Raw genomic sequence first — 18,514 nt, forward strand, 5'->3', positions numbered from 1 at the left:
GGAGGGCTGCTGAGGATTTCTGAGAAGCACTTGAAGGGTTCTAGATGTGCTAAAACCACCCTTCCCCCACCAATGCCTTTTGCCAAGTTCGCTTTCGAACTTGAGTGTCTTTCCAGGGAAATGTTACCCATATGTCTGACTCGCTCACGCTCCACTTGTAAAGGGGAGGGCCAGGAAGCACGGTTTGATGTTGCCGTGCTTCTTTTTCTTAGGAGGGGGACGAAGGCTGCCTTTGCTAACTGGAAAAAAGGGAAAGGTTGGAATTTTGCAAGGACCAGGAAAGCATACTGCAAGAGGAGCCACACTCCATGGCACCTGACCCTGGGTAGGGTCATGGTCAGGCTTCGGAGAAGTCTTTCCTGGGTTTTCTGCCAGTTCACTCAGCAGTTTGTCAGATGGCTCCACTACTGAAGACGCCAAGGACAGTTGGAAACTTCAAGCTGCCTGACTGTCCTGGAGGCAAATCTGCTTGCCTTCCCAAGGTAAGGCGGACTTGCCATTCTGGGAAGAGGGAGGTGAGATTTATATCCCCCTCACCCTTACTCAGTAGGCTGGAGAAGAAAGTGGTGAAATGCACACACAATCAAAATGCCTAGTTCCTGCCTTCAGGGATGACAAAGAAATGTGGATATTCAAAACAGGGAGTATATGTCTGGCTTTTATACATACATATCCCCTCTCTGCCCTTGTAGATAATCAAGAGTTGACTCCTGAGCTTAAAGAGGGCTTTGGAGTGTTGGCAGCCCACGAAGTGTAACTGCGTCATTGCAAGTTCTCACGGAAGAATCCGACTTGCAGAATGAAGCATCAAATCAAGGTCCCTATTGTTCCCTTGTGACTTCCCATTTGTAGTTGGCTTTCTACTAGGAATAGAGTAAGATGCTGACTGCCAGGTGAATTTTTTTATTATTATTATTAAAAAAATTACTCTTTGCTCTGGAGGAAAACGAAGATATATAACACCAATGCAATCCAATCTTTAAAATAATAAGGAAAGCAAATGCTTCAGTTATTGTCAGACAGTTGGTGACTGATGCTTCTCATAAGCACCCGAGCCACCTTGGATCTGGTGGCTCTGTATTAATGCCTTTGTGGCAGGTCTGGACCCATCCCTAGAGCTGGGTCCAAATTCTTCCCATGAGTGAGCAGTGACGATAACTCAGGTACCAGTGAATGCTTGTCCTTCTTCCTGTCTCTTGCCTGGACAGCTAAGTGCCCATCTCTTCGCTGCCTCTGGCCTTGGTCTCTAGGGTCTAATTCAAGTACAGCAAACATATGATCCTTTAAAATCTCAAAGCAGGTCACCTCTGCTTACTAGAAAGTCAAGTGACCTATCAGGTCACACGTGTAACTGCTGTGACTGGTCTATGACTGCCTTCCTGCTACCCCCTCCACTCTTACCATGTTCTTATCTCCTTTGTTACTGGGGCATCAGTAGCCACTCCCTTAAATCTGATTGGGCCCTGTGATTCTCCTCTCCAGATCTTTCCATGGTCAATCCCTCACCTCCTCCAAGTTTCTTTTCTTTCTTTCTTTTTTTTTTTTTGTGAAGGCTGTAGCACAGCCTCACCTTGCTTGATCTGTTTTCCCACTGTATGTACCACTTTCTTGTGAGTTATTAATTATTCTGTTTATTGCTTCTTTCCCAACTGGAGAAGAATCAGTTCTAGGAGACATAAACTTTGGAGTCATGATGGTCTGTTTGGCTCAACCCTCTACTCTGAGTCCCTGGCACAAAGTAGGCACTCAATCTAGATTTACTGAATGCATGGATTATCAGTCACTGGGTGACACAAATATAAAATATCACCAGGCTGTCTTTTTTTTCCCCCTCAGCACTGGTTTTTGTATTCTTTTCCTAAGCTCAGTTTGATAATGCTCCCTTTTTGTGGAAGGTGATTAGTTAAAAGGGGGGAGAGCTAGACTCTAGAAGACCTTGAAACAGAAGAGGAGCCTAAACACTCACAGAGTGCTCACTGTTACTCTCTGCTCTGGTCTAGGTTGCCCGTAGGGAGGGAGTCTTAAAAGACTTAACACTAGGCAGGGTTAGTTGACTATGCATGCGTGGTCCACTCATCCTAAACCTTACCTGCTTTGTCTATCCAGGCACGGTAGCCATTCAATTCTCGCTCAATCTGTTGCTGGCGCCGGAGCTTCATGAATGCTCTTCGGTTCTCCACTCTCTCTCTTTCTTTGGCAAATTCCCTGTGGACAACAAGGACAGTCCCTTGAATTTTCATAACACCACAATGATGAAGAGAAAGAGTGGAGCAAGAGTGAGTAGACGCCTCTGTTCACTTCATTTCTACTTTCTGCAAGATGATCTCCCTCTAGTGTTCTACAGAAGTGAGCTTTATTCAACCACAGGCAGGAGGCCTCCTGATCCTTGCCCTGTTCTCTAAACTGAAAAGATCTTTTCCAGCCATGTGGTAGTTTCTATGTCTTCAGCCACAATGGAATCCTTAACCCTCTCAAAGCCACTGCTCTTATGTTTTCCATAAGTGATTGAGTTACATTCACTAACAAGTGTGTGCCAGTCCTATATGAGGGTTTTCAAGCCCACAAACCCATCTAATCCTCACAATGCTCTCATAAAATACTGTTAACATCCCCACTGGACAGAGGAGGCAATAAAGACTTAGAGAAGTAATTTGCAAACTCAGATCATTGAAACTGAGCTGGCGCAGTGTCCAGTATATTGTGGTGTTCAGTAGGGCATGCCGCTGAAAGTCAGTACCCCTCATATTGTTAAGGACTAGAGGGCAGCTGGTGTCTGATGTCCATTAAATAAGAAAGGAAGAAAGATGGGCTAGGACCTAGCTCATGGGAAGGTGAATGAGGCAGAGGTTTGAGGGAAAGTTGAAGTGAAGGGCAAGAGGAAGGAAGAGCCCAGAGACAGGTAGAGGAACAAAGCTGTTCTATGGCATAGGAAAGAGATTAAATCTTGGAGTTTGGGAGACAGTTCAGTTAGCAAAATACTTGACACACAAGTATGAGGCCCTTAGCTTGACCAACCCAAGAACTCATGTTAAAAAGCCAGGCATGGTGACATGCACTTGTAACGCCAGCACTGGGGAAAATACAGAGAGGGACAGGTGGTTCCTTAGACCTCACTGGTCAACTGGTCTAACTCAAGATTAATGTTGGTCCTGCCTCAAACAATTTAGTACAGCCTGAGTCCTGATACGCAAGGTTTATCTCTTTATATCTAACTTCCATATGCATGTATACACAAAACCCCACATGGTCTTATGCTCCAGAGCAGAAGGAACATGAAGAGAAGAAAGAGATGGAGGAAAAGAGGAAAGAGAGGTAGAAAAATGATACCAGAGTTCCTTGGTAAGTAAAAAAGAGAAGAAGAGCATATCCAATGGGTTATCAGATGGGGAATAACCAATCACCTGCTATTGAGTTTCCCCAGAAACTATCACTACCAATCCTTTCCTAGTCACTACCTGTAAGGAAGTGGTTCTGATGTTTTGATAGGGAATCTGCATGTGAACACTGAAAGTCTTGTTCCCCAATTGGTTCTTGATTGATCAATAAAGATGCTAGCAGCCAATGAGCTGGATGGAATAGGTAGGAATTCCAGTTTTCCCTGAAGACAGACTAGCAGACTCGAAAGAGGAGAAAGAGATTCGTCATGCTTTGGAGGGAGAAAAAGCCACTAGTTAGGTGAGATCTAGGGTGGGGTGGCCATTGGCCACTTCCCTGACTGGGCCTGGCATAGCAGGTGGGAGGTGCTGACAGGAGCCTGATATAGCTGTCTCCTGAGAGGCTTTGCCAGTGCTTGACAAATACAGAGGTGGATGCTCTCAGCCAACTGGATTGAGTACAGGGTCCCCAATGGAGGAGCTAGAGAAAGGATCCAAGGAACTGAAGGGGTTTGCAGCCTTATAGTAGGAACAACAATATGAACCAACCAGTACTCCTAGAATTCCCAGGGACTAAGCCACCAACCAAAGAGTACATATGGAGGGACCCATGGCTCCAGCCGCATATGTAGCAGAGGATGGCCTTGTCGGACATCAATGGGAGGAGAGACCCTTGGTCCTGTGAAGGCTTGATGCCCCATTGTAGGGGAATGCCAGGGCCAGGAAGCAGGAGGGGGGAGGGGGGTTGATGAGCGGGGGGGGGGGGGGGATGGGATAGAGGGTTTTTGGAGGGAAAAGGAGGAAAGGGGATAACTTTTGAAATGTAAATAAAGAAAATACCTAATTTTAAAAAGGAAACATAACTAAGCTGAAGGTAGATTTATGGTGTTGAGCTGGGATTAAAGGTAATTGAGCAACTGAAGCTGAGGGCAGATTTAGGGTACTGAGCTGGGAGTGAAAAGAAAGGTGTGATGGCCAAAGAAGGCTTAGAAGAGCCCAACCATTGAGCAGTAAGCTAGTGTGTGTGTGTGTGTGTGTGTGTGTGTGTGTGTGTGTGTGTGTGTGCGCGTGCAAGCTTCATCTGCAGGTCTAAGGGAACCTGAGTGGGGCTAGTAGCATGGTCCAGTCAGAGCTTAAAACAGGGTAGCATAAACTGCATTCTACAACTACCCTTCCAGGCCAGCTACCCTTTGCTACTATAGTCTCACGGGAGTACAGTTGGAAGCTGTACTCAAGGTAATACTCATAAATAAAGAACCATATCCAGCTAGAAAGGATCCTGTCAGATGTTCCCTAAAGTCCAGGGGAGAAATGAGCCAGGGACTGAGGGATGTAACCTTGTTGCAGCAGAGGGAGCAGGGACACTGGTCTAACATGATACAGAAAGATGCCTGCTTTGCTTAGCTTTCCTGTCTACACTGAACTGGTTTCCTTGGGCATAGGATCCACGTGCAATGGTTGTGGTCAAGTTGAGGATGCGAGGACAAGGCATGTGCTTGACTGAAGATGCAGTAAGTTCCTGATGGTACTGTGGAGGAAGAGAAGGAAAAGGTGAACCTGGAGAGTGGCCAGAGATGCTGAGGGTCTGGGTAGTGGAACTCATGGCATGGGATGCTTCCTTCTTTTCTAGATTTCATTCATTAAGAAGTAACAGTGGCCTGGGTATTTCATAGCATCAATACACACCAATGTTCTTACCATTGGTTCTTTGATTCTTAACTTAAAATTTAAAAGTTATGTTCTAAGTATGACATGGAGAGGATAGAAGAACTCATGCCTGGCTGCACACAGAGCCCCAGTTATTCAGTGGTGTGCTGCTTAATTGTGCATAACCCATCAGCATCTCCTTCCATTTCATAGCATCATATATGCTCATGTCTTAAACTTCCAACTAGCTCTGGGAGCTGGCCTGGGAAAAATTCAACCCGAGGTAGATTTTTTTTTTTAATATTTTACTACAAAGGAGATTCTCAGTAGGATCTAACCAGAGGAACGGGGAAATCCCTGAGCATCTAGGGTAAGCAGTACAAGTGTTTCCAGTATCTGACTCAGAAAACTAATTCTGAAGTGTGTCAAGTGGCTCCTTGAAATGGCAAGGATCCAAGACTAGAGAAGCACAGAGAGGAACCATAACTCAGATATTCAAAATCTCTTTCTATTCTGTGTTGGACCCACTTACTATGGCCCGGGCTGGCTTTGAACTCACTAATATAGTGAAGGCTAGCCTTGAATTCCTGATCCACCCTTTTCTGCTCCTCAAGGGTGGGAAACACAGGCATGTGACCACATGCCCAACAAGAGGAAGATTTTGTTAAGATGTTATCCATTTTATTCATCCTCCCATATTAGAAGAAGCCTCACACACAGGATATGTTCAACAATGTAAAGCATCGAATGTGCTCATCAGTAAGCAGGTGACTCCTCTGCCTTGGGTCATAAAAGTTTCAGTAAGGGAGAATTTCATCACTGTACCAGCTTGAGGGAGCCAGGGACATTGCTGGAATCCTAGAACATGGATGCCGGGTTTGTTTGTTTGTTTATTTTCTGTTTGTTTGTTTGTTTTTGTTTTTGAACTACAGTTTCTGTAGAATTAATATATACAGCACATCCCGTGTCACCTTCTTTTCGCCTCTATTATTCATGGTGCGGTTTGATCAGGGGCAGGCTTAGCCAGCAAGTCCCTGTCTGGCCTCTCTATGTTTTGAAAGTTTCTGGGTCCTTTGTTTCTCTGGCTGGCTTCCCTTTTCTCTGCAGTTTAGGTCTGGTTCCCTTCTACCTAGTTTCCTGGATGGATCTTATTGGCCCAGAGCCACACAAATAGGACCAAGCCTTTGCTTGTTTGCTTGCTTGTTTGTTTGTTTATTTGTTTTTTAAAGATGCACACCCATCGCCACCCTCCCTGGCTGCTGCAGCACTGAGGAAAGGGAAGGCAGTTCAGTTATCAAGTGGCTTTAACTCTGTTCTGTTTGCCCATTGGCAGCTGTGTATTTCCTGACTCTTCCCACCTTCTTCTTTGCTGTCATCTTCTCTCTGAGACAGACACTGAAGTTGTCCTCTGACTTCTTCATGACTTACATGTGCACCAGCGCTCACATACATGCATGGGTACAAGAACAGATGACATGTGTGCACAGAGAAAAAATTTAAAAACTCATAATCATTGAAGCAGAACTACATTTCAAAATATCTACATAAAAATACTTTTAGAAAAGAGAACAAACTTTTGTGCCAAAAGTTATTTACTCACATTTGCATGCCTGCTAGTCTGTAGACTCCATGAGGCCAGGCAAAGCTTTCATGGCATCACATATGAACAGAAGCTGAGAATTTTAACACACCTCTTTAATTAGATTCCATAAAGTATAAAAATAAAATATTGCAGTTAATGTTTATATAATACACTTATATATTTTGTTTAAAGATCATTTCTGGGTGTTATATTTGTAAAACAAACAAACAACCCTGATAAACAAAACCCTGAAAGGTGTAGAAAGGCCATTTGCCCAAGATCACGTAGAGAAAGAGTTGGAATTCAAAGTGGCACCTTCCAATTTCAGGTTAGTTACAGTTCTCACAGTGCCTAAGCTGTCTCCTCTCTTCCCTTGCTGTGAGAAGTCAATGATTAAAATCTACAGACTGGATTTTTGTTTTAGCTCAAATTTGAGGAATGCAGGAATATGAGAACAGTTTCGTTAGTTTGTTTTGTTTTTAGTGAGCTTTTTATTTGAGACAACAGAACAGAAGTTAATTCCTATGTTGGATTAATAAAAGACCTAGAAAATAATTCACAGCAGTAGTCAAACTGCTGTTATATTTGCCATCCTGTGTTCAGGCCGTGGTTACCATGTATTCATATTGAATTTACAAGGGAAAGGGGTAAATAATATTATCTCCACTATTTGCCAGAAATAAGTAGCCATTCTATCCTTAAATTGTACATGTCCATCAGACCCTAAGCATTTAGGTGGCTAGGCCTGAGAAAGGCCAGCATGTTCTTTTTGTGGTCCTTTCCCATAAGAATCTAAGTATTGTTTCCTCTGTATAAGAATTCAAGGAATTACACAAATAATGCTGTTACAAAGTCAGAACACATGACCTTGACCTTATTTAGAGACCAGATCCTGTCACTAAATTTCCTGCGGAATTTGGTAACCTCAAAGAGTGGCCCTTTGAATATCTCATGATGTCCAGTTTCTATAGATAAAACAACTGAACTTTAAAAGGAGAGTTCTGGCATATAGTAGAAGGATGGCCTGACATATGTCTGGGTTTAAGATGCGAATGTATATAATCAGTTCCATCCTCTATTTCTACATCCATGGTGTAAAGGAGTGCCCATGTGTTGTGTCTAGTCTTTGGAATTCCAAACCAGAACAAAAATAAATGAGCATGTGAGGCAGCAGAAGCACCCCCAGCTCTATTCTCAGAGCAAAGCATCCAGGCAGCATCTGCTGCTAATGAACAGGGAGGGAACTTCTCTGTCTCCTCATCAGTCAGAGCTGACATTAGAAGGAAACCCAAAGGGCTGGGGACTTAGTGTCGACTTGCAAGCATGAGGATCTGAATCCAAACTACAGAACCACCACCACCACCACCACCACCACTACCACTAATAATAATAATAATAATACCAAAGTAAAACAAACAGAATAGCTGGGTGCAATGGCACATACTTCTAACCCCAGTAAAAAGAAGGGTTCTTGGGAGTTACTAGCCAGTCAGTCTAGACCAGTGGTTCTCAACCTATGGGTCGTGAGCCCTTTGAGGATCAAACAACCCTTTCACCCGAGTCACATATCAGATATTTACATTATGATTCACGCCAGTAACAAAATTACAGCTATGAAGTAGCAACAAATATAATTTTATGGTTGAGGGTCACCACAACATGAGGAACTGTATTAAAGTGTCATAGCATTAGGAAAGTTGAGAACCGCTGGTCTAGGCTAATTGGTGAGGACTTTTCCATCGAGAGACTATCTCATTAAAACTCTGTGTTCCCAAGCACAAGCTAGAACAAGTCTTCACTAGGAACAGTGACTTGTAAAGAGTTAGGACAATCACAAACACACCTGAATTGGCCTTCACTGGCCTTTTTTTACTCTTGCCACTCATAGTATGGGGTTGCCCCTCTTCCCATTCTGATCCCCTGTGAGGATCACTTACAGGTCCCCTCAAGACACAGAATCCTGAAAGAAGGTGAGCTGGAGTTGGGTCTGGCTGACTCTCCATTTTGGTCTCTGCATGTGTATGCTAAGTTCACGTTCCTAAATTTCAGTTATTGGATGTAAGAAGCCTGGTTTTTGAATACTGTGGTAGAGGGCTTATTTCATTTTTGTTATTGGATTTATATTTGTGGCTGCTTTTGTTTTCCAGTAGTTTCCACGGGAGCCATAAATTGTTAAAATCAACTCCTATATGCAGCCAATTCTATATTTTCACAATAAAATAAAGTAGAAAGTAGAAATATCACATGAATAATTTCAAAGGAAGGATGCCCCAAGCATGTATCATATATGCCTAGAGGGATAAAAGGAGAGAAGGCAGATTTCACTTCCAAATCATGCTTATATTAATATGAAAATTGATTTCTACTTTGTGAATTTATCAAGCTATAAAGGAGCTGTTGTCACAGATAATTCACATCGCAGTTGATCTCTGTAGCTGGTGTTAGCCCATGAGGTAATGACAAGAGGGGCTTTGGTCAAGCACAAATCTGGGATGTATCATCTTGTTTGCTGAATCCTAAGGACCTCTGGGCCATGCTGCCTTACCTCCTACCCCAACATAAACGGAAGGGAGTTGCTTGGCTCATCTACTGACAAAATATTTAGGAAGAACTGCTGTAAAACCCTCTGGGGAAAGACTACCAGCTCTTGGCTTATCCCCTAGTTCCAGAGCACTGCTCCTGATTCAGCGCATCCAGGGAGCTTTGTTTACTGATGCAGAGGCTCTTGCTGCTGTCATGGCAACCAGAAAGGAAGACAAAGCCTGCCAGGATGGACTGGCCTGTATGACTCAAAGATCTGTTTACCCACACTCCTGTACACACTTGCATGCTTCATCACACACACATTGGCATAGATACACATGCTCACACCACCAGCACTCTGAAGTATATGCGTGGCAGGGGGGAGGGGGTGGGAGGAAGGGGAGGGACTTTACAGTGCACACAAATGCCACACAATCACACTCCTATCCATCTTCAGAGTTCATCATTTCAGAAGGCTTTGCTACCCACAAGGGAACCTTGCCAATATTCTTCTATGATCCTTGCTTCTGGAAGGAGGGATTTAGGTTAGGTACCAAGAAAAAAACACTGTCGGGCTTAAATATTCTGAAACAAACACAGAAATCAGCGAAGTCAGCGGCTGTGTGGGAGCTCTTGCTTTCACTGTGGTTCTGTTGGAAAGGAGACTGGGGTGATCCAGGGCAAGACTGAGCACCGTCTTGTTTTCAGTGTTCAATGTTATGAACCTGGGGAACTTTTCCTCCCACTTTCCAGAGAAGCAAACACAGCCCCAGAGCAGGCAAACACTTTGCTGAAGGTCACACAGTTCAGTAACATTACAGTTATTTATGTCTTGGCCCTTGACTTGTTCCAGGAAGGATTTAAGGAGACTTAGGTTGTCAATAAAAGATGGCTAAAACAGAACCTGGCCTTCAAGATCCCATCCATTGTTGACTCTCATAAGCAGGGTGAGTGTTCCGATGCAAATGCTCAGACACGCAGTGTTATCCACACTCCAAACTAGGCACTTTAGTGGGGGCCTCCTAAGAGCAGAGATTCTTCTTCAAATTGGTTATGGCAAATAAATGGCATCCTATGAAATGAAATCTCCAGCCTCTGCTCCTCCGCTCTATATCCACAGCAATAAAGGAAAGACCACAGATCTCTCAGATCAGGATATCTTACAGCCACAACCTAAAAAATTATCTGCCCTAGCCCAACTTTCATATCCAGAAAAGCTAAAGCAAAGAGAGGACCACTGGCTTGTCAGCCCATAGTTTACAACACATGGAAGCTGACCTGTGCATTTGTTTAGCTTGCCAAGCTCCAAGTTCCACGCTATCATAGCCTTTTAATCATGGCGATTCAAAGAGGCAGATGCCATAGGAACGCAAAGAAAGGATAACATTTTTTGCTTTACCTTCTAATACTGAACTCTTTTCATTTTGTAGATATAGGGAAAGAAGACCAGGCTATTCACATGAAGTGGGGATAATGAATGAGTGGAAATTTGTTTCCTGTTTTGCTCTTTAATCTAAAAGTTGATGTCCGGTAGTGTTGAAGTACAGTGATGAAAGACTCTGATGCTGGACACACTTTGGTTTGGATCTCAGCTCTACCACAGATAAACTGAAGAAATCTCTTAAATCTGGTTCTGCATTTGTAAACTCAGAATAAACACTGCAGCCATCTTAAATGGTCATTATGGGGACTAAATAACAAGAACAAGAAATCCAGTCTGATAGCTAGCACATAGAATTTACTCTGTCTTTTGTAAGTACTAATGCCATTTCTGAGAGTATAGCATAATAGAGATAATTTATTCCCAAGATTCTCCTCTTCATCCATCCATCCCATCTCCAAAACACAATTTCCAAGTGCCTGCCATATCCTAGGCATTGTTTCCGAATATGATTGTAATGGTTAATCTTCATTATCTACTTGAACACATTGAGAACAGTCTAGAAGATGGCATGGCACATACCAAGCATGTCTGTGAGACTGTTTCTGTAGAGAATTAACTGAGGGACAAACATCCACCTTGAATGTGGGTGGCACTGTTCCCTGGACTCGGGCTACAGATGAATTGAAGAAGAGAAAAGAAGAAACCTAGCAGAATCCTATCATTCTTTCTCTGCTTTCTGGTCTGAAAGGATATAACTGACAAATTCTAATGGACATTAAATACTGTGATGAACCAGAACTTCTGAAAACAGGAACCAAAGTGAATCCCCCTGCCCCTCCCATTTAAATGGTTTCTGACAGGTGTTTTTGTCACACTGAAGCAAAAGTAACCTACATATGATAATATTCAACATTAATCATTTATATGCAAATATTTATCCTCAGACAGGTTACATTCCCATGCAAGGCAAAGGCAGAGGAGATGAGAATAATATGCAGCCTGGAGTATACTGACCCATGCTCAAGAGAACAGAAGACAGACAAAATACAGTAGGTCTGGAGGGAAGGGCAGACTTCGTGGTTAAATGACCAGTAAAGGCCTCAATGAGTATACATGGGAAGGGCAAAAGGTATACAAAGGAGGGACTCATGCAGATATATCTCAGGAGAGGCATGCCAGGGAGACATGGGAGGTGGCAGCAAGGGCACAGCATTGGAGCACAGGGAACATTCTGAGCAGAGGCATGGAATGAAAGAAGCAAAGCAATATGGACAGAGAGGACTGAATCAGTGGAAGATGAATGTGGTGAGGTAAGAACGTGTGAGGCTAGATGGAGGGGGGGGGGAAGAATCGATTCTTCACAGTACAACTAGGACACCATCACTTGGGATGTAGCAGAGTAATTACAAGATTTGATTGAAGTTTGCTAAGACTGTCTCAGGCTGTCCTGTTGAGGAGAGAATGGAGGGGACTTAGAGACAGAATCAGCAAAGCCTTCTAGAACATATTCAATTGACCTTGGCCTTGGACAGAGTGTGACTATTGAGAAATAATCAAGTTCTGGATATAATCTGAAGGTAGGGCTAAGAGGACACACTGACCTCTCTTTGATACAGAGGGTAATCAAGGACCACCCTGAGGATTTTAGTGGCCAAGAAGGAAGAAGTGAAATTTACCAAAGTGGGAAGGGCATTGGGTAAAGCAGGGTTTGGAGTAGAGGAAGATCAGGGGTTCATCTCTGCATGCAACTCAGCTGGATTTCATAACACATTTATATTAAGGAACAGAAGAACCGATAGCACCATTGCTCTGTTATTTACACAAGATGTGTCCAGTACTGCAAAGATCATTCCTGTGGATTGATCAGAGCCAGGATGGCTTCTCCACCACCTTCTCCTCTGCTGGCATATGCTAGAAAGATGCTAACAATTTTCAGCTGAACAAAACCCACTGTTACTACCGCCACAAATAAAACTGAAAACAAAACAAACACTGCAAATATTCTTGAATGTCGCACTGTTTGTTCCACAAATTTCTCTGTTCCTTTACATTAGCTGGATGATCATGGAAGAGCATGTACTATGGGCAGTGACAATTGACAGTTCTCACATGGTTGTCTTTAAAACCTTTCAATGCAGAGCACGGCACAGCTCAGTATGTAGCGCTTGCTTAGCTAGCATGTATGAGGTCCTGAGTTCAATCCCAAGCCTTGCAAAAACTAAACAAATATCCATACAAACAAAACCTTTTAGGAAAGGACAATAAAGGCTCTGGAGTGTTGCAAGAGCTAGGAAACGGTGAAAGACAAGAGCTACAGAGCAGAATTCAGCTCTCTCACTCTGTGTAATTACCCACCAGTCTGTGCCACCTCAGTTTGGCACATAGATACTATCAAGGCATGAACTCAAAGGCGCACTTGTCGCTTCCTCTCTCTGTGTACGCATATAATAGTGTATGTTTCAGTCACAATATTTCACTGGGTTCAAAACCCTGTGGTGCAGGAAGAATAAGCCACAGGGAAGTAGGAGCATTTCATATTCTTCTTTCTCCCCCACTCACACCCCCCACAGCACTCTAATTACAGTATGAAAGAGGCATCCTGACAGAGAACAAATGGCTGTGTTCTTTTAAGAGACACATTTTGCTCTCCTCTGAGGCAGCATAGCAAGTGGCTCCCTCCCCAAAAATTGAGGAGGTGCAGAGAAGGAGGAAGAGGTGGAGGAGGAGGAGGAGGAAGAGGTGGAGGAGGAGGAGGGGGAGGAGGAGGAAGCTGTGCTGCTGTGCTCAAAGGGGTAAGTGAGAACTATTCCCAGGTTGGCCAGTACACACCCACCAATCTGTGAGTATATATATTTGTTTTCTTTGTAATGAGCATTATGCTTCTCAGAATCCACTGATCTACCTCCTCAGATAATTTCATAAGAGCCCTTTCGAAAAGGTCAAATGTCATAGCTCATTGTCAAAAACTCTTGCTTGTGAAAACAAGCACCACCATGAGCTTTAGATTAGGCCAGTAGAATACAGAGAAGGTTCAAAGCTAATGGGAAAAGGGATGGTGGAAATACAAGGGAGGCTGAGGGAGGAAGAAAGAGTTTAGGGACCTGGTATAGGCAGACCTCTTGCTTCTGTCTTGAATGTAAACACTCAGGTGGGGAGGGAATGGTGTGTACAGTATCTACATCCATTCATTCTGATGCTCAAGGTATGTTAGAACCGCCCCCCCCCTCATACTTTGTCCCATTTTTCTAACAGGCTTAGCACCTGGACTTCAAGTCACACAACCTGCACCAGGAGCTGTGGGGCTTCAGCCACCTCCACTCTTTGAGTTTGTCTGCTTACTCACTGACAAGCCTCTGATGCTAAAAACTGAGGATAGGGGCAGTAGTCCTCACTTTTTCCTTGGTACACATTATTGTGTACCTGATATTAGGTATTTGAAGATCAATACTTTAAAATGTAAAGAGTCCAATATGAAATTTGAACCTCTTAGTTTCTCTTTTAATGTCTTTTAACTCACACTAGAGTTGTTCCTGCCTATTTCTTATGTCTATCTCAATCCAATCCATTACTGATTTGTAGTTCTTGCAAATTCTCTTCAACAACACTGCCATCAGCCTAACCCTACTTGTTATTCTTGCCTGGATGCTTCCCACCTACAGTAGTGTCCATCCAATAAGCTCCCTAACTGACTTCCTGTTTATACTCCAAAAACAATCTCCTATTACCATCACAGAAGAAAGAGAAGAGGTAACTTTTAATACAAAACAAATATAAAACATTATAATTTAAGGTTCTTCCCTTAGCTTCCCATCTTTTTTTTAAAAATTGGATATTTTCTTTATTTACATTTCAAATGTTATCCCTTTTCCTGGTTTCCCTCCCTACCAGAAATATCCTATCACATCCTCCCTCCCCCTGCTTCTATGAAGGTGTTCCTCCACCCACCCACCCACTCCCACCTCCCTGTCCTTGATTCGCCTACACTGGGGCATCTATTGAGCCTTTATAAGACCAAGGACCTCACCTCCCATTGATGCCCAACAAGGCCATCCTCTGCTACATATGCAGCTGGAGCCACGTGTACTCCTTTGTTTATGGCTTAGTCCCTGGGAGTTCTAGGGGGTCTGGTTGGTTGATATTGTTGTTCCTCCTATGGGGTTACAAACCCCTTCAACTCCTTCAGTCCTTTCTCTAACTCCTCTATTGGAGACCCTGTGCTTAGTCCACTGGTTGGCTGTGAACATACGCCTCTGTATTTGTAAGGCTCTGGCAGGGCCTCTCAGGAGACAGCCATATCAGGTTCCTTTCAGCATGCATTTCTTGGCATCCACAATAGTGTCCGGGTTTGGTAACTGTATGTGGGATGAATCCCCAGGTGGGACAGTCTCTGAATGGCCTTTCCTTCAGTCTCTGATCAACATTTCATCTCCATATTTGCTCCTGTGAGTATTTTCTTCTCCTGCTAAGAAGGACTGAAGCCCCTACAGTTTGGTCTTTCTTCTTATGGAGCTTCGTGTGGTCTGTGAATTGTATCTTGGTTATTTGGAGTTTTTGTACAAAGCTCAAGTCCAAGTGGATCAAGGACCTCCACATAAAACCAGATACGCTGAAACTTATAGAGGAGAAAGTGGGGAAGAGCCTTGAACACATGGGCACAGGAGAAAAAAATCCTGAACAGAACACCAATGGCTTATACTTTAAGATCAACAATAGACAAATGGGACCTCATAAAATTGCAAAGCTTCTGTAAGGTAAAAGACACTGTCAATAGGACAAAAAGGCAACCAACAGATTGGGAAATGATCATTATCAATCCTACATCCAATAGAGGGCTAATATACAATATATACAAAGAACTCAAGAAGTTAGACTCCAGAGAAACAAATTACCCTATCAAAAAATGGGGTATAGAGCTAAACAAAGAATTTTCAACTGTGTAACATCAAATGGCCCGGAAGCATTTACAGAAATGTTCCACATTCTTAGTCATCAGAGAAATTCAAATCAAAACAACCCTGAGATTCCACCTCACACCAGTCAGAATGGCTAAAATAAAAAAACTCAGGTGACAGCAGATACTGGTGAGGATGTGGAGAAAGAGGAACACTCCTCCATTGCTGGTGGGATTGTAAGCTGGTACAACTACTCTGAAAATCAGTTTGGTGGTTCCTCAGAAAATTGGACATAGTACCACCTGAGGACCCAGCTATACCACTCCTGGGCATATACCCAGAAGATATTCCAATTTGTAATAAGGACACATGCTCCACTATGTTCATAAGCAGCCTTATTTATAGTAACCAGAGGCTGAAAAGAACCTAGATGTCCTTCAACAGAGGAATGAACACAGAAAATGTAGTACGTTTACACAATGGAGTACTACTCAGCTATTAAAAGCAATGAACTTATGAAATTCTTAGGCAAATGGATGGATCTGGAGTATATCATCCTGAGTGAGGTAACCTAATCACAAAAGAACACATATGATATGTACTCACTAATAAGTGGATATTAAAAAAACTTAGAATACCCAAGATATAATTTGCAAAACACATGGAACTCAAGAAGAAGGAAGACCAAAGTGTGGATACTTCATTCCTTCTTAGAATAGAGAGCAAAATACCTATGGAAGGAGTTACAGAGACAAAGTTCAGAGCTGAGATAGAAGAAAGGACCATCCAGAGACTGCCCCACCTAGGGATCCATCCCATAAACAACCACCAAACCCAGACACTGTTGCATATGCCAGCAAGATTTTGCTGACAGGACCCTGATATAGCTATCTCTTTTGAGGCTATGCCAGTGCTTGGCAAATACAGAAGTCGATGCTCACAGTCATCTATTGGATGGAACACAGGGCCGCCAATGAAGGAGCTATTGAAAGTACCCAGGAACTAAAGGGGTCTGCAACCCTATAGGAGGAACAACAATATGAACTACTTTGTATCCTCCAGAGCTTGTGTCTCTAGTTGCATATGTAGCAGAGAATGGCCTAGTTGGCCATCAATGGGAGGAGAGTCCCTTGGTCATGTGAAGATTATATGCCCTAGTACAGGAAAATGCCAGGGTCAGGAAGCTGGAGTGGGTGCAGAGCTGGGGGTGGGGGAGGGTATAGGGAACTTTCAAAGAAACTAGGAAAGGGGATAGCATTTGAGATGTAAATGAAGAAAATATCTAATTAAAAAATGCTGTCTTTTTTCTACTGGATGGTTTTAGCTCCTTTGTCAAAGATCAAGTGACCATATGTGTGTGGGTTCATTTCTGGGTCTTCAATTCTATTCCATTGATCTTCCTGCCTGTCTCTGTACTAATACCATGCAGTTTCTATCACTATTGCTCTGTAATACAGCTTGAGGTCAGGCATGGTGATTCCCACAGTTCTTTTATTGTCGAGAATAGTTTTCGCTATCCTGGGTATTTGTTATTCCAAATGAATTTGCAAATTGCTCTTTCTAACTCTATGAAGAATTGATTGGAACTTTGATGGGGATTGCATTGAATCTGTAGATTGCTTTCGGCAAGATGACCATTTTTACTATATTAATCCTGCCAATTCATAAGAATAGATCTTTCCATCTTTTGGGATCTTCTATTTCTTTCTTTAGAGACTTGAAGTTCTTGCCATACAGATCTTTCACTTGCTTGGTTAGAGTCACACCAAGGTATGCAATATTATTTGTGACTATTGTGAAGGGTGTCATTTCCCTAATTTCTTTCTCAGCTTGTTTATCCTTTGAGTATAGGAAGACTACTGATTTGCTTGAGTTAATTTTATATCCAGGCACTTTGCTGAAGTTGTTTATCAGCTTTAGGACTTCTCTGGTAGAATTTTTGGGGTCACTTAAGTATACTATCATATCATCTGCCAATAGTGATATTTTGACTTCTTCCTTTCTAATTTGTATCCCTCTGACCTCCTTTTGTTGTGTAATTGCTCTGGATAGAACTTCAAGTACTACATTGAATAGGTAGAGAGAGAGTGGGCAGCCTGTCTAGTCCCCGATTTTAGTGGGATTGCTTCAACTTTCTCTCCATTCAGTTTGATGTTGGCTACTGGATTGCTGTATATTGTTTTTTTTTACTATGTTTAGCTATGGGCCTTGAATTCCTGATATTTCCAAGACTTTTAGAATGAAGGGATGCTGAATTTTGTCAAATGCTTTTTCAGTATCTAAATGAAACAATCATGTGGTTTTTGTGTTTGAGTAACATTGATGGATTTCCATATATTGAACCATCTCTGCATCCCTGGGAAGAAGCCCACTTGATCGTGGTGAATGACCATTTTAATGTGTTCTTGGATTCAATTGGCAAGAATTTTATTGAGTATTTTTGCATTTATGTTCATAAGGGAGATTGGTCTGAAGTTCTCTCTATTTGTTTGGTGTTTGTGTGGTTTAGGTAGAAGTGTAATTGTGGCTTCGTGGAATGAATTGGGTAGTGTACCTTCTATTTCTATTTTGTGGACTAGATTGAAGAGTATTAGTATTAGGTCTTTTTTTTTTTTAGGTATGAAGGAATTCTCTACTAAATCCATCTGGCTCTGGGCTTTTGCTGGTTGGGAGACCATTAATGACTGCTTCTGTTTCTTTAGGGGTAATGGGACTGTTTAGATGGTTTATCTGATCCTGTTTTAACTTTGGCACCTTTTATGTGTCTAGAAAATTATCCATTTCATCCAGATTTTCCAATTTAGTTGAGTATAAACTTTGTAGGGTCTGATGTTTTTTTAAATTTCCATGGTTTCTGTTGTTATATCTCTTGTTTCATTTCTGATTTTATTAATTTGGATACTGTCTCTGTGCCCTCTGTTTAGTCTAGCTAAGGATTTATCTATCTTGTTGATTTTCTCAAAGAACCAGCTCCTGGTTTTGTAGATTCTTTGTATAGTTCTTTTTGTTTCTATTTGGTTGATTTCACCCCTAAGTTTGATTATTTCCTGCCATGTGCTCCTCCTCTTAGGGGCATTTGCTTCTTTTTGTTCTAGAGTTTCAGGTATGCTGT

The 18,514-nt window shown here is 42.5% G+C and overlaps 1 protein-coding gene across 1 annotated transcript in view; it reads right to left on the reverse strand.

Annotated features, from left to right (window-relative positions):
- The window catches only part of Cacna1e (calcium voltage-gated channel subunit alpha1 E), a 485,686-nt gene that overhangs the window by 98,771 nt on the left and 368,401 nt on the right, over positions 1–18,514 (reverse strand). The window contains exon 10 of the mRNA XM_085842043.1: positions 2,090–2,205. Within this exon, the coding sequence (XP_085698169.1) occupies positions 2,090–2,205 (116 nt within the window). The remainder of the gene's footprint in view (positions 1–2,089; positions 2,206–18,514) is intronic.

Source organism: Mus caroli, unplaced genomic scaffold, assembly GCF_978045245.1.
Source record: "Mus caroli unplaced genomic scaffold, Mus_caroli_1 scaffold_1, whole genome shotgun sequence".
In the NCBI taxonomy this organism is placed as follows: domain Eukaryota; kingdom Metazoa; phylum Chordata; class Mammalia; order Rodentia; family Muridae; genus Mus; species Mus caroli.